Genomic DNA, 26,450 nt, shown 5'->3' with positions numbered 1-26,450 from the left:
TGTGTTCTGAGCTTGTAGATCTTCACAAGTTTGGGTCCCGGGGAGACATTAAATTTCTCTTTTGGGTCTCGAACCAAAAAGTTTGGTAACCTCTGGTCTAAACCAGTGTTTCTCAAAGTTGGGTCTGTGGACTTGAGGGGGTTCCAGGGGGTCCCCAGCAAAATGAGAAACCATTTAACCTCTTTATCCCTATTTTATACAATTCAAAAATAGCGATATTTTGAAACATTTTGATTAATTCTGAACAATTGTGGAAACATTTTGAATAACTTGTAAAGCTTTTAACACAAGTCTTCTCTTATGAGGGCCCCTGGAACAAATCCTTTTAGATGAGGATTCGCAGCCAAATACATAACAATTTGGGGGTCCTTGACATGAAAATGTTTGAGAACCACTGGTCTAAACAGCAAAATGAGCACATTTTCAGTTATGAATGTTTATTCAGTGAGGAACTCTCTTGTTTTAACTATTTATTGCTGCAAATGGAATACATACTGTATATACTTGGCGCTGATGGCTCGATCCACTCTTAAGGTGCTTCCTGAATTAGTAAAGCAGCATGCTAAGCTAAACCAGAGAATGTGATGCTGATGCAGAAACCTCCCATGAGTGTACAAGAGTGGGCCCAAAGCAAGACACAGAATTTCAGTTTTAACCTTTGAGTCATGCAACCCTCTGAACTACAATTATGGAGGCTAGGGTGGTGGAGGCAAAGCTTTGCCAGCAGCAGCGTGTGGCAGCATTGGTGTAGCACAGATGTGTAGGAGGGAGAAATGTTTTGGACAATTATCTGTAATTTTTTTCCCAATTTAGTATTATGACAATGTCCTGTGTATTCTAGTCCCTTGTCACTGCTACTGCAACCATGTGTCACCTTCGGTGCGCATGACGTCAAGGTACTTTTCACATTACAGTGACGAATTACTCCGAGAGGATGTAATGCATACAGAGGTACACGCTATTCCTTGTAGTTCCACACCCCACTGAACAGGCACCCTGACACCCTGATTGCCCTCCCCAGATGATTCAAACCGTAAGGTCGTTTAAGACGGGGATCGGTTGACGCGGACGTTCTTGCTCGGATCAGCGGGGATCGCGCCACGGTCATTGTTGTTTTATCCTCCTGCGCGTAGCGGGGGGGAAAAAGCTGACCCGCGGGCGTGTGCACAAACGAGCACGAGCGTGAGAATTTCACGGTACCGCGGCCACTTGTTTCTCCACCGCTCAACTTCTCTGCGCGTCCCGCCTTAAACGCGTTAACCACTCCCTGTCTGAAACAACCGTTAGTCTCTGTGATGGTGGGCAGTAACCCCTGTAAATGGACTACGTGTTGTGAGAATAGGCTATGATTGGTGCATGGAAATGTGTGGCTGATTAGAAACCCTTAGCTGACAGCTGATTACTGATTGAATATTGTGAAGGATTTGGGTGCTTGCAATGGGTCACATATTCAGCCAGTATATAATTGGTGAAGTGTAATGGATTCCATTGTAGAAGTAACCTTCTGGGCCTTGGTCCCCAGGCACATGGAGAGGACTCTGGAGCGCCTGCTGCAGACCCAGGCAGCCATGGAGGAACTGGCTGTGGCCCTGGAGCAGGCCGAGGGGGTCCGGGACGCCTGGGAGCCTGTAGGAGACCTCTTCATTGACTCTCTGCAGGACCACATAGACGCCACCAAGGTACCTGGGACTCTGGGAGACACAGTCACACTGCAAAATCCTGAGTGATGATTTACGTTTTGAGGGTGTAAAAATGGACCAGTAATGGCCTGTTAGGTCAGGCACATTTGCATAAATCCCACATATGAATTGGTAATATCTGACAAGTTGTTTTAATTGTCTCTCTTGAGATCATTTCATTTGCCTTCGTCTACCCCTCCCTTCCAAAATTGCACGTTGTGACAAACAGAACGCTGTAAACATCAAAGCAACACAAAAAAATCTGCTTTCATCACAAAGATAAGCAGCCACAAGTGATAGGTTGAACCCGCCTCAAAGAGAACCGCAGATTGATGAGACCTCCATTTGACTGCGCTTTTGAACTGTACGTTTCGCCTTGTTTGGATACGTGTTCGCAGATGGATGGAGAAGCACTGATGTGGCAGCTGGTGATGAAGGAATGATCTGACATTCCCTCGTCATGGAGATATGGCAGGGGTTCGAAGTCCTCAGTTGATTTGATGTCATGGAACAAACAGTGGGTGATTTGTTTAGTCGTCACGGAGTGCCGCGCTGTGTCATCGTGTATGGCTGGATGATTGGCTGGCTATAATTGAGCGGCGCTGCTCATTAGAAGTGAGGGCACTTCACGAAAATCATGTCACTGTTTGGACAGATGTCACGACAAGCACATGCTCTGCTGTGTCTCCATGGCTGCCTTGTCAGATGGTCTCATCTGTACTCTATACGGAGACACTATGCACAATTGTGTAAACATGCACAAGCACATACACACACACACACGCACACACAAAGCTAACACAAACTGATTCAATGTTGTTGAATCAGTGAGGGCAGGCAGTAACCTGATCCAGCGGCCACTTTATTGGATTTCTTTTTTATCTTTTCTTATTGGACTCTTTTGACAGCACTCCGATTATGACTCCCTTATCCTGAGGTTTCTTTGCAATGTGTGCTGAAGTGGCTCTATTCTATACCTCTTAACAATGACAAATGAATCAGAGACTTGACCACATACCTCGATGGTGACTTGGACCACTTAACTCATTAACTCTCTCAGTGCCAATGAAATAAAAAAATCACACCCAGTGTGAAGTGAGTGGTGTTATTTAGAAACAACAGTGGTCATCACAGTGATGGAAGCTCACTTAAAAAAAAAATGTCATCATGCGTCTCGCTAGCCAATCAAAGCAAAGGGTCTGAATAGAGTCAGCCAATCACGGTACGGCGAAAAGGGTGTGAATAGAGTCCGCCAATCACAGTACAGGGAAAGACGAATTCCCAACCCCACTTATAGGAGCGGCTACACCGCTCAAAAATATGTTCATACTGTGCCAGCAATTTCTTTTTTTTTCAAAGTAAAAAAAAAGTGCTTAGGAAGCGAGATACAGCCTTTTTCAGTTATAAGTTAACAAGGAGTGGATGGAGCTGCAAATATTCAGATAATGATATGTTGGGTTCTGAACATCTTTTTCCAAAAAAAAAAAAAAATAATAATAATGATATTTTTTTTTAAACTCGGGATAACTCCTTCTGGCACTGAGGGCATTAAGAAAAAACTCGGGATATCTCGTGGCTTGGCACTGAGAGAGTTAAGACCTGAGGACGATTCTACAAATGTCTTCTAAATCCTAACAGTTTTCTGAAAAACGTATGTTGCTATATCAGTGGTGCTCAAACTTTTTTATGTCAATGACCCCCAAAATTATATGTATTTGGCCGCCGACCCCATCTCAAAATATGTTGTTCCAGGGATCCCCAGAAGCAAAGATTTGAGTAAAAATGTTTGCTTTAAAACATGAATACTGTACTTTGTTGACTGGGTCCCCCAGGGGTCTATCCTTGGCCCTCTACACGAAATCTTCGAAAATAGCTTATCTACAAGCGCACAAAGCATCACAGTGTGATGCGTTACTAATGTGAGCTTGTACTGCAGATCTGCCATATTCACTAAATGTTCACCTATTATGACATGCCCAGAATGAGGACACTGGGGTTCATGTGGTTTACCTTATGAACCCTCTAGCATCCCTATTCCGGCATGTCATACTAAAAGGTGAACATTAGGCAAAAATGTGGAAAACTTTATATTACACAGTAATACAATACTGTATGGGGTGTGTAATTGATAGAAACTAAGTAATTCTTTGGGTGAACTACTCCTTTAATGGGACCTATATCGTGTGTGGAGTTTTCTGCTCTAATCTCCATGGGAGGCAGTAGTCAAAATTTGACTATTACTACTGACTAATACTTAAAAACACACACACACACACACACACACACACACACACACACACACACACACACACACACACACACACACACACACACACACACACACACACACACACTCGCACGCTCACACCTCCATCATTAGTAATTGCCCTCGGTCAGATGTTACATACTGTACTGCATACATCCTGCAGCATTCCAAGCATAAGCTACGGTACAGTACGGTATATATGGTTCACATATAAAATCCTCCATGAAAGCAAGTCGATGCATGCCCTTTGACTATCTAAAAACATACAGTAATAATTGGTTAATGACAAACTGTTTCTAAAAGAGGAGTCTGTGTAGATTTGCAAGAAATCAATGCATGTGGACTTATCTGCCTTGTTGATTAGTTTTTCTGTCACCCCTAATCGTTTTGTCTCTGTCTTATTCAAATACTCTCTCTTTCCCCCCTCCATTCTCCATCTCACTCTACCTCTCCCTCTCTGTCCAACTGTCCCTTTGTCTTCCTTTGTCTCCCTCTCGCTCTCTTATTCCTGCAGTTGTTTAAGGAGGAACTGACCCAGGTGAAAGAAGGCATGAGGCACATCAACGACCTTGCCCACCAGCTGGCCATCTCGGACGTACACTTGTCCATGGAGAACGCTCGCTCCCTGGAGCATCTCAACAGCAGATGGAAGCTACTGCAGGTACGGTTTATCGCTAAACCCTCTGACAAGCAGCTAGTTCGATTTGGCCTGCTCTGGCTTATCTATGGCCCTTCATCAATGGTTGCACCGAAGGTGGGCGTATAATACGCTGATCCGGCACTGTTTGTATGCTTTTGAAGGCTTACTTTCATCTTCCATGGCACTTGCATGCTGGGCTTTTGGCTAAATTGTACTGTACCTCCTACACTTTCTCTGCCAAAAAAAGGTTTGGGGAATGGGTTGCTTGTCACCTGTTAAATTACGCATAATGCAATTTACAGAGCCAACAGCTTTGGCTTTGCCAATGATGTAGCTTGAACTGCACACATACTCAAATAGTACTCGTCTATTAGACTAGGATTGCAACTAGCGATTATTTTCTTAGTGAATATTCCGTAGATGACTTTTTTGATTCATTGAATAATCGAGAGGTGTATTTTTTTTATAACTTAATATCTTTTAATATATATCATTGAATCAACGTGAAAAAGAAAGTAATAATTAATTAATCACTTAAGCCCTATTGTATACTTTGTTCAGCTGTTTCATCTATTTTTGAAAATCAATTAATTTATGAAAACCGATTTTTGGGTAATTAAATCAAATGCATTTAATTGCTCATGCAACAGTTAATCAAAGTAATCGATTACTTAGATTAACTGTTGCACCCCTTGCAGCATCAACTGCACACAAGGTCAAATGTGCCTCTTATCTTTTATTCTTTATTTAATGTAACTGCAAGGACGCTCGCACAAAATAATTTCACCCACTCCTAAAGTATACACCTGGCGTAAACTTGTGATGTGACAATAAAGTTGAAGCTGCAGTTCTCGCCGTAGCCTTTTGAAGTTCCACCATCAGTCTCTCGGGGCATCTTACCGTCATCAATATTGTGTCCTCGACTCACAGCCTTACATTCCAGGGTTCAATTCATGCGTGGTCACTGTGCATTTATGTGCTCCTTATGCTTGTGAAGGAGGTAGTGTGCGACGACACACGAAGGAAGAGACCATAGGGAGGGAACAGAAGCATGGATGGATCTGTATAAACGATCACGGCGGCAACAAACTGAAGCTTGTCTCCTGAAGCTGGAACTTATCGGGTTGTTCAGCGCGGCTGCTTAGAGCAAGATGGCGTCGGCTAATAAACCAAAAACAAATAGTGGGGAACCCCCCCCCCCGCGAGCGCCGCCTCCACCACAACCCTGTCTGCTCGATTCAGGCTTCTTTTGCTCTTGTTCCCAGTCCCTCGCTCTTACTTAGTTCGGTTTAAATTCAGCAAGCTGTGCTAACCTGGCATCACTAAATCATTCAGTGCCAAAGAACAAGAACAATGAAGCACCTCTCTCTCTCTCTCTCTCTCTCTCTCTCTCTCTCTCTCTCTCCCCCCGCTATGTCCTATATCCCTTAATTAACATGATAAATGCCCATCTTTCCCGGTGCTGTCCCGCACCCGGTTGATTTTGACTGCTCTGATGCCAATAACATGCATTTGCCAAGGTTGACCGCCCAATATTGTGCAATCTCGGGTAATTTAGTAATTTGTCTTCCTTATAGCAGTCCCAAATTGTCTGTACAGCCAAATAGATTGTACAACACTGCACAGCTAGCACTAACATTTTCATGCCATATTGAAAATGTTACATAGCTTGAATCATAGCTGCTCTATATAGTATGGGTCGCAGATGCCATTGTTTGATGATTATTCTATGGGCTAGAGAGCGATGTTCTTTGTACATTTGTGAGTGGTGATGTTTTTATTTCATGGAATATAGCAGCTTACATTGTACTCGCTCTAAATGACTGCACTTCCCTTTTCTTATTTATCCCCCCCCCCCCTCTCTCCTTCTCTGGCTCACCCCAAGCAAATTACCTCCCATTGTTTGTGGTGGCGTTTCAACATCCAATTGACAACGATTCATGTAGTAAATCCAATACCTTGCAAATGAAGCAGGATTAGGAGGCTAAAATCCCATTTGGGGAGCACCAGAACTGATGAGGAGCGTTGTTCTGACGGCCACGGCAAACTTCACTTTGTCAACGTTTACGTGCTTATCGACACGTGTAGCAGGCTGGCTCCCCCCCCCCTTCCTCCCTCCCTCCCTCCCAACCACATCCACATTCACCTCCCCATCCACATCCCAATCCCCACTCCCGTCAGCTGTTTTCTTCTGCTCTGACACTCGTGGTGCAACGAGAGACCGCTGTCCTCATTTCAACAGAGACAGACAGATGTGTTGGCGCTATCTTTGTCTCCCCACCCTCTGCTCATCAAAGGCCTTTGGAAGAAGAGCCTCCATTTATTATTCTGCAGTTAACAAATGGGGGAAGAAGCATACGGTGTCCCTGTGTGCGCGTGTGTGTGAGCGTGCGAGTGCGTGCGAGCCTGTGTGTGCAATTGTGTGCGTTTGGCAGGGGTTTGTGACAGGAAAGAGAGAAGGGAACAGAGTGAAGCCTTTTAATTTTAAACCGTGTGTGTGTGTGTGTGTCTGTCTGTCTGTCTGTCTGTCTGTGCGTGTGTCTCTCTGCAGGGTTCCATAGATGAGCGGCTCAAGCAGCTACAGGACGCTCACAGAGACTTTGGCCCTGGATCGCAGCACTTCCTTTCCAGTAAGAGAGTCCGCTTCTTTTTCTGTTTGAAGTCACCACCTCATGCCGTTGCAATGAATGAAAAATGAATGAAAAAGGACATTAGTTGTCTCAACGTTTTTAGGGGGTGGGGCGGGGGGGTATGTCTCTGCGGGTGTCTGCGATGGTAACAGCCGACTCCCCGGGCGATGCCGGCTGCAGCCCGAAACCACCACTCTCATCTGAGCAGGACTGACTTAGATTGAGAATTGTCTCTTTTTCTGCAGCCTACCTGCCGCTCTTCAAAGAGTGATTCATTAGCTTTAAATAGGAGCGATGGAGGCGTGTGTCTGTTAGAGTCCATGGTGTATCACTGTGTGGCAGGTAGGGAAATAGGGGGAAGTCTTCTGCTGTCCTCCTCTAACCCCACCCCGTGCTGCTGCTGTCATGCTGGCTCAGCAATGTCACACAGCTCTACACTGGCAGTTCAGTGTTTGAGAGAGCCTCTACGTCTATGTGTATGCACGCACACACGGCGTGCTTGTATGCGCGTGTGTGTGTATGCGCTATATGTGTGGTTGTAGTTAAATTACAATGCAGCAGGTAACATTGCATTGCGTTTTTGTATTAACATTTTTAATCACGATTAATCACATGATTTTGTGTAGTTATTCGCAATTAATCACATTTCTTTTTACTAGCTCAAAGCACTGCATTGTAGTGTAGCCATATGAATGGAAAATATAAGCAGAATCCAAAAGTATTATTAATTATACATTTTCATTTATCCAATACATTATAGGCACAAGTCATTTTTTAAATTTTAGGTAGAGATTATTTTCATTCTCTAATACCTCTCTTGTGTACACACAGAGACACATCCTTTAGTTCTCTCTCGCTCTCTCTCTCTCTCTCTCTCTCACACACACACACACACACACACACACAATTAACATTTCTAATCACGATTAATCACATGATTTTGTGTAGTTATTCGCAATTAATCACATTTTGTTTCACTAGCTCAAGCACTGTATTGTAGTGTAGCCATATGAATGGAAAATATAATCCAAAAGTATTATTAATTATACATTTTCATTTATCCAATACATTATAGGCACAAGTAATTTTGTAAAATTGTAGGCAATTTATTTTATTTTTTCATTCTCCTTTACCTCTCTTGTGTACACACAGAGACACATCCTCTAGTTCTCTCTCTCTCTCTCTGTCGCTCTCTCTTCGCTCTCCCTCTCTCTCTCTCTCTCACACACACACACACACACACACACACACACACACACACACACACACACACACACACACACACACACAGTTCTCTCTCTCTTACACAGAAAGATAGACAGACAGACTGCTAGATGTATCAACTGTCCATTTCTTGGCTCATCAGGTTTTAAGATGTCATTTTCTGACAAGGCAGCTGACACAGGGAGGCACACAGTCACAAACATTCAGCAAACATCTCAACCTCTTTGAATATGGTTGTCCCAGGCGTGATGTTGAGCTGTTTTCAGAGTGACAAAAACTTTAGTCATCCAATTATCATCCAACGTCGTTTCGCAGGTGCAGCACCTCACAACATGGCGGCCCCCATCCATTGAGTTCAATGGACAAGTGGCACCATCTTGTGAGGTTTGCCGATATTACTTTCAATGGTGTGATGTCACGTTCTCTCAGCTGCATAAACGTAGCCAATAACAAGAATCACAGCGTTATTATATTTGATTACAGAAAACGATTTGAACATAAAGGAGTAGACTATGGAAAAAATGCACAACTTCGTCTTGCATGAGGGGATTCATTATTATACAATTAAGCTGTATATATACATATATATATGCCTATGTCGTGAGTGCGCTCCTGTCTGTTAGAGGCAACTTTGGGCTTTTGAGGAGATCTTGTACAGTCTCCTCATAATGATTTTCAGTTCAAGTGGTAACGTTACGAGTTGGGAGTACATTGTTATCTTCCTGGTTTCTCCTGGACAACTGATGCTCCGTCTTCAACAGCGCGTGCATTATTGATTTGTGGTAGGAGTAGAACAACAAGGTGTTGCAACTTGCACAGCTTGCATGTTTTCTTTTCTTTTTTGTGACAGTTCCACACAGAAATTCCCACAGTACCACTATGAACATGTGTGTGGCTCTGTGCACGAGAGAGAGGGCAAGGAGAGACAGAGACACGCACGCACGCACGCACGCACGCACGCACAGCACATAGCCACCCTCAGCCTCAGAGGTGATAGGTTAGGTAAGGTAACTTATTTGTATAGCACCTTTGCTTTGTAGAATGCTTTATTGAATAAAAACAAAAATACAGTATGAAACAAAAATAATCCAAGGTTAACTGAGACTACCAGAAGGATGAGAGAGTCAAATCAATAAAAACAGAAGAAAGTATAAATCAATCCAGGCAAGAACAATAAGTGATCTTTTAAAAGGCAGTAAAACAATAAATACAGTAAAACAATCTAACAGAATCTAACAACAGTAGTCGTAGTAAACAGTGCTTTTAAAATGAGAACTTAACAGTAAATGCTGAAATTAACTTTTCTATCTTAATCTCCTTGGGAACACAGTAAAATCCATAGTGTTAATTTAACACCAATATTGTACAAGTAGAGCCAAATGGACTGTATGGATTTTACTGTGTAGATTGTTCTAAAGTCTATGGGCTGTGACCGCAAAGACCCGTCACCTTTTGGTCTTCAGCCTAGACTTTGGAACAAACCAATAGTGGTGACTAGTATGACATATCAAAGAGGTAAAGACCATTATCAGCATAGCAGCAGGTGAGATGTACGTCTTTAAACGGGTGCAGGTTGGAAAAAACAAACAAACATCAATGTCAGACCACCCAGGGTCCTGAAATGTCTTTTCTTTTTGCTCCGAATAAAAGCGGCACTATGTGAGAACGTGTGTGGATACAAAATGTAGCAATACAACAATGAGCACAGGATATGCTTTCTGACGTGTGTGTGTGTGTGTGTGTGTGTGTGTGTGTGTGTGTGTGTGTGTGTGTGTGTGTGTGTGTGTGTGTGTGTGTGTGTGTGTGTGTGTGTGTGTGTGTGTGTGTGTGTGTGTGTGTGTGTGTGGTACACACAGCCTCTTTATATTCTGTCCCCTTTCATGCCAAACCCCCCGTGGTTCAGATTAGATGCTCCAGCCTCCATGCTCGTTCCACTAGGTCCACCTCCCCACCAACTCTATTAACTCCTGCCAGATAGCCCGAAACTCTCGGGGAACACGACACAATAGGCTGCCACCTCAGCCATTGTGTATTGTTGAACCGGCGCGCCTCTGTTATGATGCTCTGGAATAACACCCATTGCCTGGACACGGACAACCCCATAAATGACATTATGGCAGAGTGACATTTCATGCTGCACATGCCTCTATTCACTCATTGTGGTGGAAAGTAACTAAGTACATGTACTCAAGTACTGTACTTAAGTACAATTTTCAGTATTTACAATTTTCAATACTTTTACTTCTACTCCAATACATCTCAGAGGCAAATATTGTACTTTTACTCCATTACAATCATATGAAAACTTTAGTTACTAGTTATTTTGGAGATTTTGATTATTATTACAAAACATACATTTACCTATATATATTTGTATACATTTTGAACTTTACTTTTTTACTTTTGAATACGGGACTTCTAGTTCTAACAGAGTATATCTACATTGCAGTATTGATACTTTTCCTTAAGTAAAACATGTGAGTACTTCTTCCATCACTGCTGCACACATGCCTCTATTCGCTCATTGATTTCTTCCTTCCTCTGTGACTGTACAGGTTCTGTGCAGATACCATGGGAGCGCGCCATCTCCCCAAACAAAGTGCCCTACTACATCAAGTAAGTTAATCTGGTAGAATGGGAATACTCTGTGTGTGCGGGCATGTCTCTGTGTGAGTGTGCATGTTTCCCCTGATGCAGTTTCTTGGCAGGCTGGAAAGGCTTCTCGAACAGCCTTTTGACTGTGTGAAAATATAACTCACTGGAACCAATAGGTATGAAATTCTCTCAGGTTGATGGATGAAGCCTGGCTCATGCGGGTGGTAGAATGAACTGGTGGTAGTCTGAAACACGCGTTTTAGTGAGTTAAAACGATAGTTACGTATGTAACTACGGTTCTATGAGTCCCGAATGACCGCCAGAGGCGGTGCTTAAAGCACTGAATGGTTCCCTTCGCGCATGCGCAGTTCGAGTACGTATACCAACGACGTCACTTGTGACCCCGGGATGAACCGGAAGAGGCTATATCTTCCGGTGTCACCAGGGGGTCAGTCCCTACAGAATCTTCTCGCGTGAACACGAGGATTCTGAGCGACAGAGCGCTCTGGCGGTCATTCGGGACTCATAGAACCGTAGTTACATACGTAACTATCGTTCTATTTCGTCCCTGCTAACCGCCAGAGGCGGTGCTTAAAGCACTGAATGACTTATACCAAACGAGTCGCGAGGAATCCTGGTTACAAACCTTAGACGGTAGAACCGGACTCGGGCAAGAGGACCACGCCCAGTGGGTGGGGAGTCGCAACATTCACCCTATAAAATCTAGAGAACGTGCCCGATGATGCCCATGAGGCAGCGGCACAGATGTCCTCCAAGGATACCCCTCTCAGGGCGGCCCATGATATGAGGACACTCCTGGTAGAGTGGCACCTGACGCCAGATGGCAGCGGACGATTACTCGGCCCATAGCGTGATTGATGGCATCCACAATATAGTGGGACAGGCGCTGTCTGGAGAGAGCGCAACCTTTGCTAGGGCCACCATAAGAAGAAAGCCGTTCTGACCGCTTAATGCACGCAGAAGGTCTGACATAGGCTCTCAGGGCCCGCACAGGGCACAACAGTTCCAGCTTGCCCATCCACTCTCCCGGTGGAGGGTTAAACTGTAGCCTTATAGGCTGGTTGAGGTGCGAATGTGACAGCACCTTCAGGGAGGAACGCTGTGTTCGGCCACAGAGTGACGCATAAGCCGTCTGAGTTCCACCTCAGACGCAAGTCATTGACAGACTGGGCGTGCAGCTCGCTGACACGCTTCGCTGAGGTAAAGGCCAGGAGGAATGCCGTCTTACATGACACCCACCTGGGAGTCATGGGAGATCCCATGCTGGAGTTTTCAGGGCTCTTGGAGGATGCGACCTCAGGGCCCCCCTCGGGAAGAGGGACACTAGACCGTGGCTTCCCCACTGTGGCTGTGCCATTATAGATTCTAGCACGTCAATATGATATTGCTGCTAGTATGTACACTCTTAGAGTAGAAGGAGCTCTTTTATCGGCCCTTGTCTAAGAGGGACTGCAGAAGCTCCAGAAAAGTAGGCACAGAGCAACGCACTGGGTCTTCACCCTGACCCATACCCAGTTGGAAAACAGCTTCAGTCTGTTATCATACTGTAGCCTGGTGGATGGTGCCCCTGCATTCAGGATGGTGTGCCTGTAATGCACAATCTATGTAATGCGCTTTGGATAAAAGCGCTATATAAATGCACCATTTACCATTTATGCCTGACTGGGTCCGCACGGCTGCTCAGCAGCGGTTTGGGCCCTCCGGCAGCCAAACACACAGTTGGGGAGGTGTCGAGGATTGGGATGCCAGATGCGACCTCTCCTGTCGGGGAGGCGCCATGGCGCCTTGCGGCTGAGTCTGTGCAACAGAGGAAACAAGTCCTCCCTGGCCAGAAGGGGGCCACCAGCGGCATGGTGTGACCCTCCCGAAGAGCTCTCTGAGGCACAGGTCGTATCAGAGGAAGCAGTGGAAAGGCATATAGAGTGCCTCTGGCAAAGGGTGAGCCAGCACATCCTGGCCCAGAGGGGTGGTTGTCCCCACTAGGGAGAACCAGAGGGTCGACGCCCCTTTGGGGCAAGGTTTAAGATGTCGTCCGCCCAACGAGGGGGGCGGACAGGCTGTCATAATCATGGCGTTTAAAGCCACGTCAATGAATGTTGTGGCCTGAGATGGTTCTAGGCCACTTTTCTCCTAGTCCCGGATGGGCCACGTGGGACGGGAGACGTGCTGTATTTCTGGATACAGAGCCCTCATGTCTAGGGCTGCAGAGGCGCAACTGCCGCTGCCACACACCTTGTGAATGCCCTCGGGGAGAGGGAGAGCCCGAATGGTGGCACCCTGAACTGCTAGTGGTGGCCTTGATAGGCAAGACACAAAAACTGCCAGTGTTGACAGACAGGCAATGGGGACATGAAAGTATGCGTCCTTCAGGTCTATAGACGTGAACCACTCTCTGTGGGTGACGGTCCGCAGATCATCTGCTGTGGTCAACATATGAAATGGCATGACCTTCCTAAACCTGTCGAGTCCCTTCACATCCCAGCCAGGATGAAAAACGCCTGTCTTTTTTTGTCACGAGGCAGTATGTAGACTAGAACACCCTGAGGTGTGAGAGGGGGTCTACAGCCTTGATGCCCCCCCCCCTCTGTCGGAGGGAGGCATGCACCGTAGGCCTGCAAGCTGCCGGCTAGTCTGCTCGGCATAGATGGTTCGCTCCAACGCTTCCTGTGCAGCTGAACCAAATACTGCTCCTAGCTCCCCACGGGAGACTACGGAGAGTTCTGCTAATGCCTCAGTCAGATAGGCTGTGAAAGCCAGATTTGACGATGAGTCTGAACTAGGATCGACATCAGCTGTCCCGAGTTAGAGGGACATCAGGCCAGATGCCTTCAGTCACGCATCACCAAAGGTGATGGAGTCAGCATTCACATTGCCCTTTTGCAAAGAAGTTGAGAGGGCATGCATAAGGTGTGATAGGGAGTTGCCCTCACGACCGACACGTGCTCCGGCACCACAAGCTCTTGTAAGAAGGTCGTCCGTGACCCCGCACTGGGGTCGACGGCACCTAGCGCCCTTCCGCATTAGGGGACGCAAATGAGGGGTGCGATGGCAGGCTCAATAGCCGGCATGCAGCACAGGCCAGCTCTTGTCACGTCCTGCCTGGCTGACAGGGTTTTACCATAAGCAGTGTGTCTCTCAGACAGGCCTGTAGCTCTTTTGGGTACAGGCATGAGGAACGGGGAACAGCCAGTGAACTCTGATCTGAGTGGGAGCCCGGCTCTGAGGCCTGGGAGGCACCGCCTTCTGCCTCTTCCTTATAGTCATGGAAGTGTGTAGGTGAAGCTGCCAAGGAGAGCACCTCATCCTCTGGAGTCAGCTGCATCGGAGGAGTTGGCACTTCGGCGTCCTCCGATGGGGAATCGGCCGGCAGGCCGTGAGCATGGACCACCTTTGGGCCCAATCAGCAAACAGCCAATCCATCCTGGATGACAGTCTGCTGCAGTCAGACCTTTTCTTCCTGGCACGCAGGGCAAAGGTCATGGCCGTCATCCGGCTGAAGGAGCCCAACACAAGGTGCAAAAGTGAGAGCCCTCTATTGTGGTGTTACCGGTTTCTCTGCACGGTCAACGCGCACCAGTCAGAACTAGCCCAGAGCGCGAACGCTACTGGTTGCTAGACTATATTGGCCGTATGCTGGGGGGAGGTAGCGCGTACGCTGCCTGCACCTGCAGAGGCTTTAATTCCAGCAGAATCTTGTCAACTCTCAGATAACCAGAGCGCGAACGTCACGGTTAGCTGGAAATGCTGCTGTTAACTGGACTCTTGAACCTGCATGGTGGGGGGAGGGAGCGCGTACGCTACCTGTACCACCAGCCGAGGCTTATTTTAACACAAAAGGCTTATAATAGCCGTTAGCCAAAGCTTGGACGCTGCCATCCATGTAGCAGCGAATGCATATTTCTCTCAATGCAAATGCTTATGTAGCACCTTGAGATCCACCCAAATGTAAGTGGATTAAAAAAAATCAGAGCCAGCGCGAACGCTGCTGCTAGCTCGACTTCAGAAACTGTATGGTGGAGGAAGGGAGCGTGCACGCCACCTGTACCACCGGCAGATGTTTACTTACTTATAACCAATCGGCCTGTAATAGCCGTCCATCAAGTTTGGACACTGCTATCTATGTAGTAGCATGTGATTTTAACATTATTTGTAATGCTTATTGTAGCGCTTTTTGAGATCTATCTCAGTGAAAAGTGCATTATCAGTATTTGTATGCTTGCTTTCACCGCTTAGGCAAAGACAAAACGTTGCCTCCAACACGCTAGTGTAAAGTCCACAATAATGCCGGGAGGAGAGCACTAACGCTGCCTATTCCGGCAACAAAGGTTGATCAGACAGAGGTTAATAAAAAAGCTATGCACAATAGCTGTTAGTAAGAGTTTGAGCTACAAACTATTTGCAGCTACATCAGAAAGCCCAAATGCTGGAGGGAGGGCGTGTACGCTGCTCGTACCAGCTAGGCTAATAACAACCACAAGACAGCTATACCTAATAGCTGTTAACAAAGCTTAAACGCTGCTATTAAGCTCTACGCCATATATATATATATACGTATGTATAAATAAGGCCTTCACTAGCGGAGGCTTCGTGCCGGGAGTAGGGAGCGTTACAGCTGCCATCACCCGCAGAGCCAGAGGCTAATCAAGGGCTATAGCCAAGCAGCGTGCTCATCAAAAACTAAGAAAATGTTGTAAACAACTTCTTCACCGTTTCAGTGGTAGCAAAGACCACAGTGGAAAGCTGCTAGTTGTACTCCATGATGGCAGCCTACATGTCAACAAAGAAGTCCGAGAGAGGATCTCAAAGGTGAAACTTCAAACGATAGCTGTTAATAGGAGACTGAGCTACAAATTACTTGTAGCTTAATCTAAAAATAGAGGCCATGCGCTGGAGGGAAGCGCGTAGCTGCCTAACCAGCAGACAGAGGTTAGAAACCAAAAAACAAGCTAATCCACAATAGCTGTTAATAAGAGCCTGAGGTACAAACTACTTGTAGCTTTATATCATAATAGAGGCCATATGCTGGAGGAAGGGAGCGTGTAGCTGCCTAATCAGCAGACAGAGGTTAGAAACCAGAAACAAGCTACTCCACAGTAGCTGTTAATAAGAGCTTGAGCTACAAATTACTTGTAGCTCTACATCAGAATAGAGGCCACGTGCTGGAGGAAGGGAGCGCGTACGCTGCCTGTACCAACTAGGCTATACGCAATATGGCTGAAATAGCAGCTTGAGCCACTGGTAGCTACCAGCTAGGCTAACAACCACAAAGCTATACACAATAGCTGTTAACTAAAGCTTGAACACAAGCTATGAACGCTGCTATAGATTAACCACAATATAGCTGCATAATAGAGGCTTGAGCCGCTGGTGGCTACCAGCTAGGCTAACAACAGAGCTATACACAATAGCTGTTAACTAAAGCTTGAACACAAGCTATGAACGCTGCTATAAGCTCTACACAATATACTATGTATATATAGCTTTCACTAGCAAAGGCCTATTAAAAGCAACAACCAGAGATGATAGTTTGCGTTTGTTAACTAACGTCCCTCATGCTGGGAACAGGGCGCATCATGGCTTGTCACCAGCAGAAGCTAATCAGAAGGTTTATAGTCAAGCAGCGTGCTTATCAAAAAAAAAAGAAAGAACGTAACATGTTCCTTGAACGTCATCAGATCAAAGGCTAGATCGGGCTTAGAAAGCAAACGTCAGGTTATGTCCAGGCGCCTCAGTGCGGCTGCAGAGTGAGACTAGGACACTCGTTTATGACATTGTGCGTTTGTTAAACACTCAACTCTTAGCAACAAAGTGTATTTCCATACAATAGGCCTATATTACATTCCAATAATACAAGTAATTCGATCATCTGATCGGAGCGCTCACACTACCGTTCACAGACAAACAAAACCGTATGCTGGGGTAAGGCGGCGCTCACGCAAGCCTTTACCAACAGAGGTCGTGATCCAAACAGATATAATAATTTGAACGTCATCTTAGTGCGGACATTACCGCTAACAACAGTGACCCACCTTTTGACCGGAGAGGGAAGCAAGCCCCTCCATTGACGGTGAAAGAGATCCGACGCTAACGCGTCCACGTTAAATAACCTCCGCTCATGGAGATAAATAAGTCGCAGCCCCTGGGGGGCGAACACTCGCTACCCCGGCCGTCCAATACGGCCACGGAGCTACCAGCGACTTTAATAATAAGGTAGGTTGCACACCAATGCATTGTATAATAATGCATTGCAATTGCAACAACTCGATGCAAACCATGTTTGCAACTCGCGCGCGAGAAGAAAAAAGGGACTGACCCCCTGGTGACACCGGAAGATATAGCCTCTTCCGGTTCATCCCGGGGTCACAAGTGACGTCGTTGGTATACGTACTCGAACTGCGCATGCGCGAAGGGAACCATTCAGTGCTTTAAGCACCGCCTCTGGCGGTTAGCAGGGACGAAATAGAACATACGTTTTTTCAGGAAAACTCCAGTTTGAAGTCTTGTTTGAAAACACTCCTCCTTTGATTTGAAACCTTACTATTGAATTTGAATTAACTTGAATCGCATCTGTGATAATACCAGATGAGCTGTATTGACTGACAGTAAGTCCCCTTTTCTCCAAACCACTTATCTATTTACCACCACTTATCAATACCATTTACTCCTTTTGACTGTTCTGCTATTTCTATCCTCAAGCTACAGTACTGTACTGTATGTGAATGAGTGCGATGAATGTGAGTGTGCATGCATCTGTGTATGTGTGCTTGTATGCATGTGTTTGTACAGTTTACCCCTCTGCAAACTATGTATTCATTTCTTAATGACCAGCAATAGAAGTTGATGGCCCTATAGTTCTCCTGCTTTCTGCCAGTTTTTATTTTATTTTACTGTGACTACTGTAGACCCACTCAGGCTTGATTTATACTTGGTTGCGCATTAATGTCGCACAACAAAAATAACAGATCTACAAGCTTGTAGATCTGCTGTTTTTGGTGTGCGACACTGGTGCGCAACAAGTATAAATAAGGTGAAGAAGAGGAAATACCACCGTGCCTCAGCCAGAACAAGACAGGTCCGTTTCGATGTCGTAGTAGACATCGACACGTCAGTCACCTTCGCTAGCACCTTAAAATAAAAAAAGGCTTAAATGTCCGAGCTGCTCCAGTGTCCTCTCCTTCTTCGCTGAAGTATAAATACGGTGTCAGGCTGGGGATAAGATCTGACAGGGGAGATCCAGTGGCCATCAGTCAAGGAGCACTGTACTGACCATCTGGCATACTGGGACAAATCCCGATTGGCCGCCACATTGGTAGGCCAGTGGACTGTCAAAAAAATGTGTCTCTTTACGGACCATGTCTGTGTGCCTGCCTGACAAAGTTAAGCAGGGCTCACATTACAGGAGTATTGGGCCAATTAAGATTCAGATTCACTTAAATTTGTGCATTCACCATAGGCACTGCGGCTGTGAAACAACGGACCCATTGTTTTGAGCATCACAAGCCCCGCAAAATAATTGGCTGATGATTGGAAATGAAAGGCTCACTCCAATAACATTTGAAAAGTCAAGGGCGACATCTTTTGTCATCATTTGTGACTTTTCATGAAGTGCTATTTTCTTTTTTTGAAAGACAATAAAAGATCAAGTGTGTTATTTACATTAAAACATCATTGATAAACATTATAATTTTTCGGATAGGTTAGTGTTGCAATAAATACATAATATATAATTACATTACCCCCCACAAACTGTAACTGACTGTCTTTATATACTGTACATATGTAATCAACCCTCACCGACCCGACCAGAGCATCCCCCTGGGGGGTAGACTTCCTGGTTTGGGGCCTTAGTCATTTATTTATTCTGTGCTCCTCTTTTATTTATGGGATATATATTTTTCATTATCGTCTGGGCCAAAGGCATGGTGGAACGGTGAGCATGTGTATGCATGCCCATACACATGTATGTGGGTGCATGTGGACTTGCTTAATGAAGTGCTCACGTCGTGCCTTTTGGTAAGGCCTCTTAATGCCCCCTCCAGCGTGTCTCCAGCAGGGCGGCGCTGTTAAACACACCATAGCACTGCAATGCTGGAACCTTGATGACTGAATTGTGCTCCTCAGTGAATTTCAGAGATCTCTTGTAAACAGTGTTACCTCTCCTCTCCTCTCCTGTCCTCTCCTCAACTCACCTCTCCTCTCCTCTCCCATCTCATTCTTTCTCTACCCCCCTCGCTGCCCTTTGATCTCACTCATCATGCTCTCTGCAACGCCTGCCCTTCCCCGCTGACTCTTCTCCTCGTTTGCACTCTGTTTGGCCTTTATCTTTCATGCCCTGTGAAATTGTCCCCCTGTTCTGTGTCACATTGCCAACTCCATTGCCATTATGTGGTTCTCTCCCTGCCTCTCCCTCCCCCTCTCTACCCCCACAGCCATCAGGCCCAGACGACGTGCTGGGACCATCCAAAGATGACAGAGTTGTACCAGGCGCTGGGTGAGTAGAGGAGACAATTAAAGCCCCTCTCTGCAACACACTTGTTTACTGGAGATCCCCCACCCCCCATTGGGCCCTGGCCTCACCAGGGGCCACTGTTCTCCCTCATACGAGCTCATTAAAGCCCCTGTATTTCAGACATCTCGGGGGACTAGGACACCACTGTCATTAACCTGGGGGCCCGATTTGTCAGGCGCCACAATTGCTTTTCGTCCTAGCCTTTAATTAATTGTGATTAAACGCTTGTCTCTTTGTTAATCGGCTCTGACACGGTGAGCTGGCCGAGGGGATCGTGCGTACACACTTGCACGCACACACACACACACACACACACACACACACACACACACACACACACACACACACACACACACACACACACACACACACACAGTCTCAGGGACACTGTGTGTCTGCAAATGCACATCCACATCGCGTGCACACAGGCACACAGGGGTGCATGTACTGGACAGCATGTGTGCATAAACACAGATAATATCAGCAACGCAATGCCCTCCGTACACTTCATCATGACCCTGCTAATGACTCCTGAGATGCTGTGATAAACTGCACGAGGGGGGGACGGTATGAAGGTAGTGGAGGAAAACAAACAGGGTGGGCCGCCTCTGCCATGGGAGGGAGCGTGTTTGTTTCTTGTCTCCTCATTTCCTCTAATCTAATTCCATCTCTCTCTCTCTCTCTCTCTCTCTCTCTCTCTCCTCCCCCCACCCCCCCCACCCATTAGCCGATCTGAACAACATCAAGTTCTCAGCGTACCGGACGGCCATGAAGCTCCGGCGAGTGCAGAAGGCACTGAGATGTACGTGTCCATCCACAGTGTTCGCAAGCTAGCCCCGCTCAAAATGCCACATTGCAACCCCAGGGCTTGTTAGGGGATGTGATTATGCCATCTCCACTGCTGCATTCTGTGGGTGCTTGTGTGATGCTGGCTGTGTGTGTGTGAGCTGCAAGGACCAGATATGAAATCTTGTTATTTCTACAATCCCCTGAGCCCTGTTTTTCTGTCCCTTTTTTTTAATGCTGTTGCATGGTAAAGCTTTACTCGTCTCCGCCTTTTTGTAGACGTATTAAACGGAAAGCCTCCTGCTCTCCACTCCTTAACACGGATACCGTGCTGTTTCAAAGATCAAGCGATCAAAGCTATCGATCGGCTCAAGAGGAGCTGCTGCACCAACATCTGAAGCATAGGATTTCTCTCGCACATTTCCATTAGTGGCCGTATCGTCATCATGCTTGCTAATTAGAGCTATTATTTGGCCCATTCGACTTACTAGAGTGGAGGTAATTAGGCTGTGCTGCATGGATGAGGCATAAACGTGTACCCCCCTCAGGGACACAGTTGTTGTTCCCCGGCCCAGACGTGCTCTACCCTCTCCTCTTACCTTTTCCTCCATCACTCCCTTTATTTATCCACCAGACTTCCTCCTTACCTCAATTATTTGCTCTTATCTTGCTCTTACCTCTTCCATTTCCCCACCTCTCCTACATTGCCACCCTCACTCCTTGGCTTTCACCATATCCTGCTGTGTCCCACTCTGACCCCAGATCAGCCCTGCGGGCAGTGGCCTGATCCGGCCTTGTCCTCTGTCACGCTCCATCTCACCCCATCCCATCCCTCTTCTCTGTCTCTCCTCTTACCTTCACCCCCCCCCCCCCCTCCCTTTCGCCTCTTCGTGCTGCAGTAGTCTGTGAAGGGTGATTTATACTTAGTTGCGCTTGTAGATCTGCTATTTCCGGTGTGCGACATGGCAACCAAGTACAACTCAGGCTTAAAAGCAAGGGTGCATGGCTGACAAAGTCTTCCCCCTCTCCCATTCTCTTTATCTCGCTCTCGTATGCTCTCTTATCTCATTCTCTTCCGGGCTACTGCTCCATATCGTTAAGGGAATTAATTACCGGGCTGCCATAATAACTACAGCTAGCTACCAGCTCCCTCAAAAGGTTTCTCTTGGCTCAATTTGTGAGTGACACAAATTGCCATTTGAGTGAGCACCTGCCTTTTGGTGGCGTCTTTCTCCTGACGTGGAGAACACTCGAGTCGCCTCCCTTCTCTCGCTGCATCATTAACACACGGTCCAATTACACCTGACATCAGAGGACACCCTTTTAGCTCTGGTCCTTGGAAATGGCCTCTGAATTAGTTTAGAAGACAAAAATCAAATCTATGTCGGCGCTCCCAGCAGAGCTTAAGTGGATGAAGAGGTTAGAAGTTCTGTCGCTCGCTCGACAGTCTCATTTGTTAGCTGCAGATAGAGTGTGTGCGTGTGTGTGTGCGTGTGTGCGTGCATGCGTGCGTGTGTAGGGATGTTCTTGTGAGTTTGTCATTTTGCATGCCCGTGTATGATTCTATGAATTTCCTTTTCCATATAATCTCATGTCTCCCTTTTGAATAACCCTCATCCACCCATACACACATTTACATGCATACACACCTGCCTAATTGGACACTCATTGTCAGTTTTGGAACTATAAATAATTGTTTATTTGTATATTCCCCCTACATAGCAATCTTACTAGTCTAATTTGAATATGAAGATGTAAATATACATATTTATGGACACATCCACATTCACTACATTTTTTTAATGGTTTGCATGTTTGTTTTTTGTGACAAACATCTTCAAGAGAAATTTCTCGAATGTTCAATGTACTATAAGAGCCAAGACGGCAAATGGGTGACGACGTCCCAAGAAGTCAAACGGGGGGCAAAAACGGTACATGTTGACTAGGGGGGATATGAGTTACGATTCTGTCCCTATCGGGATATTAACAACTCATTGAGTGCCAATGGTGTCTTTTGACGGACGTTTTCAGTGTGCCATCAGTGCCAATGACGTCTCTTTTTTTTTAATATATATATATCACAAAGGAACTAGGAGAAAACGATTTTCAAAAAGTTAATGGCCGAGTTGGCTGAAGTGGCCTTCGCAATGCTCGGCTCGGTGACTCGCCCGCCTGTCGGCTTGCTCGGCGGTGCCTCTCGTGGCTCAAGTCGGCTTTAGACGGCGTGCCTCTTGGGTGTGAGAGCGGCATTCCTGTAGTGTGGAAGTGCCGGGACGACACCGACCAAACGTTTGATGTTTGTCCCAAGACGTTTGTCCCAAGACATCACGATATGCATTTTGGGAAGTGAAGAGTGTGTTGATAAAACTGTGATTCTGATTCTGGCACTGTATGTGCCTCTGCATCACAGTGGACCTGTTGGCACTGAACAGCCTGGCGGAGGTGTTCAGGGATCAGGACCTACAGCAGGCGGAGCACATGATGGATGTGGTGGAGGTGATCCACGCCCTGACGGCCCTCTACGAAAGACTGGAGGAGGACAGGAAGGTCGTGGTCAACGTCCCCCTCTGCGTCGACATGTGCCTCAACTGGCTGCTCAACGTCTATGACAGGTAATTACATGTCTTCATCTATCAATAGATTTGGGGGTTGGAGTGTATTCGGGGTTGGTGTGTATTCCGCACGTACAGTATGTTGCTGTAATGTTTGTATGCATACATGCAGTGTGGATGCACACACATGCACTCATATTTTGTTTTTGCTTTTGTTGACATGCATTGTCTTACATTTATTCCATAGCCCCTTACACTAACCTCAACCATAATAAGAGATACGGTACATCCTAACTTTAACCCTTGTCAGTGCTATAATGCATTATAAATAAGCTTATAATGCATTATAGTCCCGACCTTAATATACAGTCTTACCAACCATATCCTAATCTGCAGTGAACAATACATACTGTACAGTATGTCACATGTTAGCCATACAGTATGTTACCAATCAACTTTGATGTCCAAAATCTGTCCCAAAACACGGGACAGAACACACGCACGCGCACACACACACACACACACACACACACACACACACACACACACACACACACACACACACACACACACACACACGCGTAATGTTTGTCGTAACCCACCATAAATAACTACCCCCCCCCCCCCCCCCCCCGGACCATTTTAAGTGTTTCAATGGTGTCCGAGGACAATAATAAAGACCCTCCAATTACACAGGCCGGGCGGGATTCCAATCAACCCTCACAATGCCACAGTACAGACTCCTCCTCATCTACACTCCCTGGATTCATGTTCACCTCCCCCTCTCCTCCAGATTGACCGTCTCTCCCAGCCAAAGACCCAACAGAGAATACAGTGAGTGCCGTTAAACGGAAGTAAGGGAGCAGCCCCGTTTTTTCCACCTCCCGGAGCTGTAAATTTATTTGGTGGCCCTTAACTACCTGCTGCTAATGAGGGGAAATCAGCAATTTTACCCTCCACATAAATTTCAGTAATTACTTTTTTTGGTTTGGTTTTCTCGATAAATGCTGGCAGCAAGTCTGAAGCTGTGTGCGTGCGTGTTCTAAGTGTGTGTGTGCAGCTGTCTATGTCTGCCTGAAGGTGTGTGTCTTTTTGTGCATACAGTACAACTGAGAGAGTATGTGTATGTGTCTGTACACAACTGAGGACAGTTCACGTATGCACAGTAAGTGAATAGCATGTTCCCCAAAAGGACATGTCATGTCACGCAGCCAGGGCATGCAGGGGAGTGACGTATCCCCCCAGGGGGAACCACACTGGGATGCCCAGTACATATTGAAGATGGCACGCAACACACAGTGAAAAGTGTGTGAGAGAGCTGCTGACAGTTAGTGGTCCCTGGGTCGCAGCGTTCGCTTGGTCTCCGAGGTCTCCGCTACTGAATCTTACCAGCAGAGCGAAAATGCAGCAACGTTTTTTTCCCCCGTGACTCTCTCCCGCATTTGTCTCTGTATGGCTCTAATGTGCAGGCTGACTCTAATGGTTTGGCGTGACGAATGCTCCACTTTCGATCCTCTCATAATGTTCCTTGTTCCAAATTATAACTGCTTGAAGCATGCTGTCTTTTAGCGACTGCGCCATCCGCCTCTGAAATTTGAACCCGCTCTACGAGTCAGTGTTCATCCTCCGTGGATTTCCCAGGCTGTTCCCTGGGGAGTTTGGCGTTCTTTAGTCCGTGACCCCTTTGTCTTCTGCCAAATGTAATGCGGTTTAACAGGGTGGAAAGAGTTTCTACAGTCTGGGAGACTTTAGTCTCACATAGCCAGACGTATCGGAGATCTCCGCCCGTCAATACCATGGTCTGGTGAAATCTAAATTCAATGTAGGGGCTAGAACAGCGGAGAAAACCTCCACTAACAAATATACACCTACTGCTTTGAAAACCAATCCTGATACCGTCCCAATATGAAGGACCGCCCTAAGGTCTTTGCATTGATTCTGCAAAGATGCTATTTTTAAAATAGCTGCCCTGATGTATCGGTAGGCAGAGCTCTCCGATATGTCCGGCTATGCCAAACTTCATTCTTCTTTTATACTTTGTCAGACGACAGCGTCACATGCTGAAAATAGACGATCTACAAGGTCACAGCCCACCATGGATGCAAAGCGTTGTGTACTTGCAGTGGTGTAAAGTAACTAAGTACATTTACTCAAGTACTGTACTTAAAGTGTTTCCAATTTTCAATACTTTCACTTCTACTCCACTACATCTCAGAAGAAAATATTGTACTTTTACTCCACTACAATTATTTGAAAACTTTAGTTACTTATAGATATAAATTATTATATTATAAAACATACATTAACCCCTTGTGGTGGTACTAAAATGTTTGAAAATAGCCGATCTACAAGCTCACAACATGTCTCATCGTGACACATTGTGAGCTTGTAGATCTGCTATTTTCAAACATTTTAGTACTTTTACTTTTGGTACTTTAAGTACATTTTGATACCAATACTTTTGTACTTTTACTCTACTTCAATTCCAGACTTCTGCTTGTAACAGAGTACTTCTACATTGCAGTATTGATACTTTTACTTAAGTAAAACATTTGAGTACTTTTTCCACCACTGTGTGCTTGTTGATCTGCTATTTTCTGCATGTGACACCGTCATAGGACGGAGCATGAATTACGCATAAGGAGCCTTGAACACCTTGCTGTTGCCCCAGACTGCCTCCCACAGCCAGCCCTGGCCTCTATCCCACCTCCAGTGTATAAAGAAATCAACACGACCCTTTTAACAAGGGTCAGCAGCACATAACAGAATCCAGCTCACTGGCCTCGCCACTGGCTACTGAACAGGCTGTTTATGCAACCGTGGATAGAGCTTCGGGTCCTCGCGTTGTGTGTGTGTGTGTGTGTGTGTGTGTGTGTGTGTGTGTGTGTGTGTGTGTCATTGTGATATATGTGAGATCATTGCTCTTCTGGTTATGTGCCCGTGGACATGACACGCTATCATGTGCCTTTAGTGACTCTGGGATTTTCTCTAATGCAATTTCACACTATGGCTGTGACCTGCACTGTGCTGCCCTGAGCCACATAATTCCTGTCCACATTGTCATTCTCTACACGGCAGAAACGACTTTAGAACTAGGACGGAACTAGGACTTACATTTTTCCGTAATTCAGCGTTCCAAGCGCCGTGTAAACTTGAGTGTTTTCTTTTCTTTTTTTCTGCCAGCGGTCGTAATGGGAAGATGCGAGTTCTCAGCTTCAAGATGGGGCTGGTGAGCTTGTGCAGCGCAGATGTCCAAGAGAAGTATAAATGTGAGTGTGCTGCTCGCTCATGTGCCTAATGCATCTCTTCAACTGCAAACAATGGAGCGAAACAAAACAGCTCTGATTGCCAGCATTACATAAAGACATCCACTTAGTCTAATGGAGGAGGTTACTCTACTGCCATAACGGAGAAAGCCCCTGTACATCTGGAAGGTACACCCAGGGCTATTAAAGCCAAGTGTTTGATGCCAAAGAAACCATACACTCAGACAGACAGACAGACAGACAGACAGACAGACAGACAGACAGACTCTCTCTCTCGCTCTC

General features: G+C 46.1%; 1 protein-coding gene across 3 annotated transcripts in view; it reads left to right on the top strand.

Moving 5' to 3' along the window:
• The window catches only part of drp2 (dystrophin related protein 2), a 174,134-nt gene that overhangs the window by 105,942 nt on the left and 41,742 nt on the right, over nucleotides 1-26,450 (top strand). For all 3 annotated transcript variants that reach the window (XM_084041078.1, XM_084041077.1, XM_084041079.1), the window contains 9 exons: nucleotides 1,523-1,679; nucleotides 4,460-4,606; nucleotides 7,137-7,215; nucleotides 10,995-11,055; nucleotides 19,485-19,546; nucleotides 20,292-20,366; nucleotides 22,761-22,962; nucleotides 23,599-23,736; nucleotides 26,086-26,171. In XM_084041078.1, the coding sequence (XP_083897204.1) occupies nucleotides 1,523-1,679; nucleotides 4,460-4,606; nucleotides 7,137-7,215; nucleotides 10,995-11,055; nucleotides 19,485-19,546; nucleotides 20,292-20,366; nucleotides 22,761-22,962; nucleotides 23,599-23,736; nucleotides 26,086-26,171 (1,007 nt within the window). The remainder of the gene's footprint in view (nucleotides 1-1,522; nucleotides 1,680-4,459; nucleotides 4,607-7,136; nucleotides 7,216-10,994; nucleotides 11,056-19,484; nucleotides 19,547-20,291; nucleotides 20,367-22,760; nucleotides 22,963-23,598; nucleotides 23,737-26,085; nucleotides 26,172-26,450) is intronic.

The sequence above is a fragment of the Gymnoscopelus microlampas genome (genome assembly GCF_963454915.1).
Source record: "Gymnoscopelus microlampas genome assembly, chromosome: 18".
Lineage (NCBI taxonomy): Eukaryota > Metazoa > Chordata > Actinopteri > Myctophiformes > Myctophidae > Gymnoscopelus > Gymnoscopelus microlampas.
The sequence above is the reverse complement of the archived record's forward strand: the minus strand, read 5'-3'. Positions and strand labels throughout refer to the sequence as shown.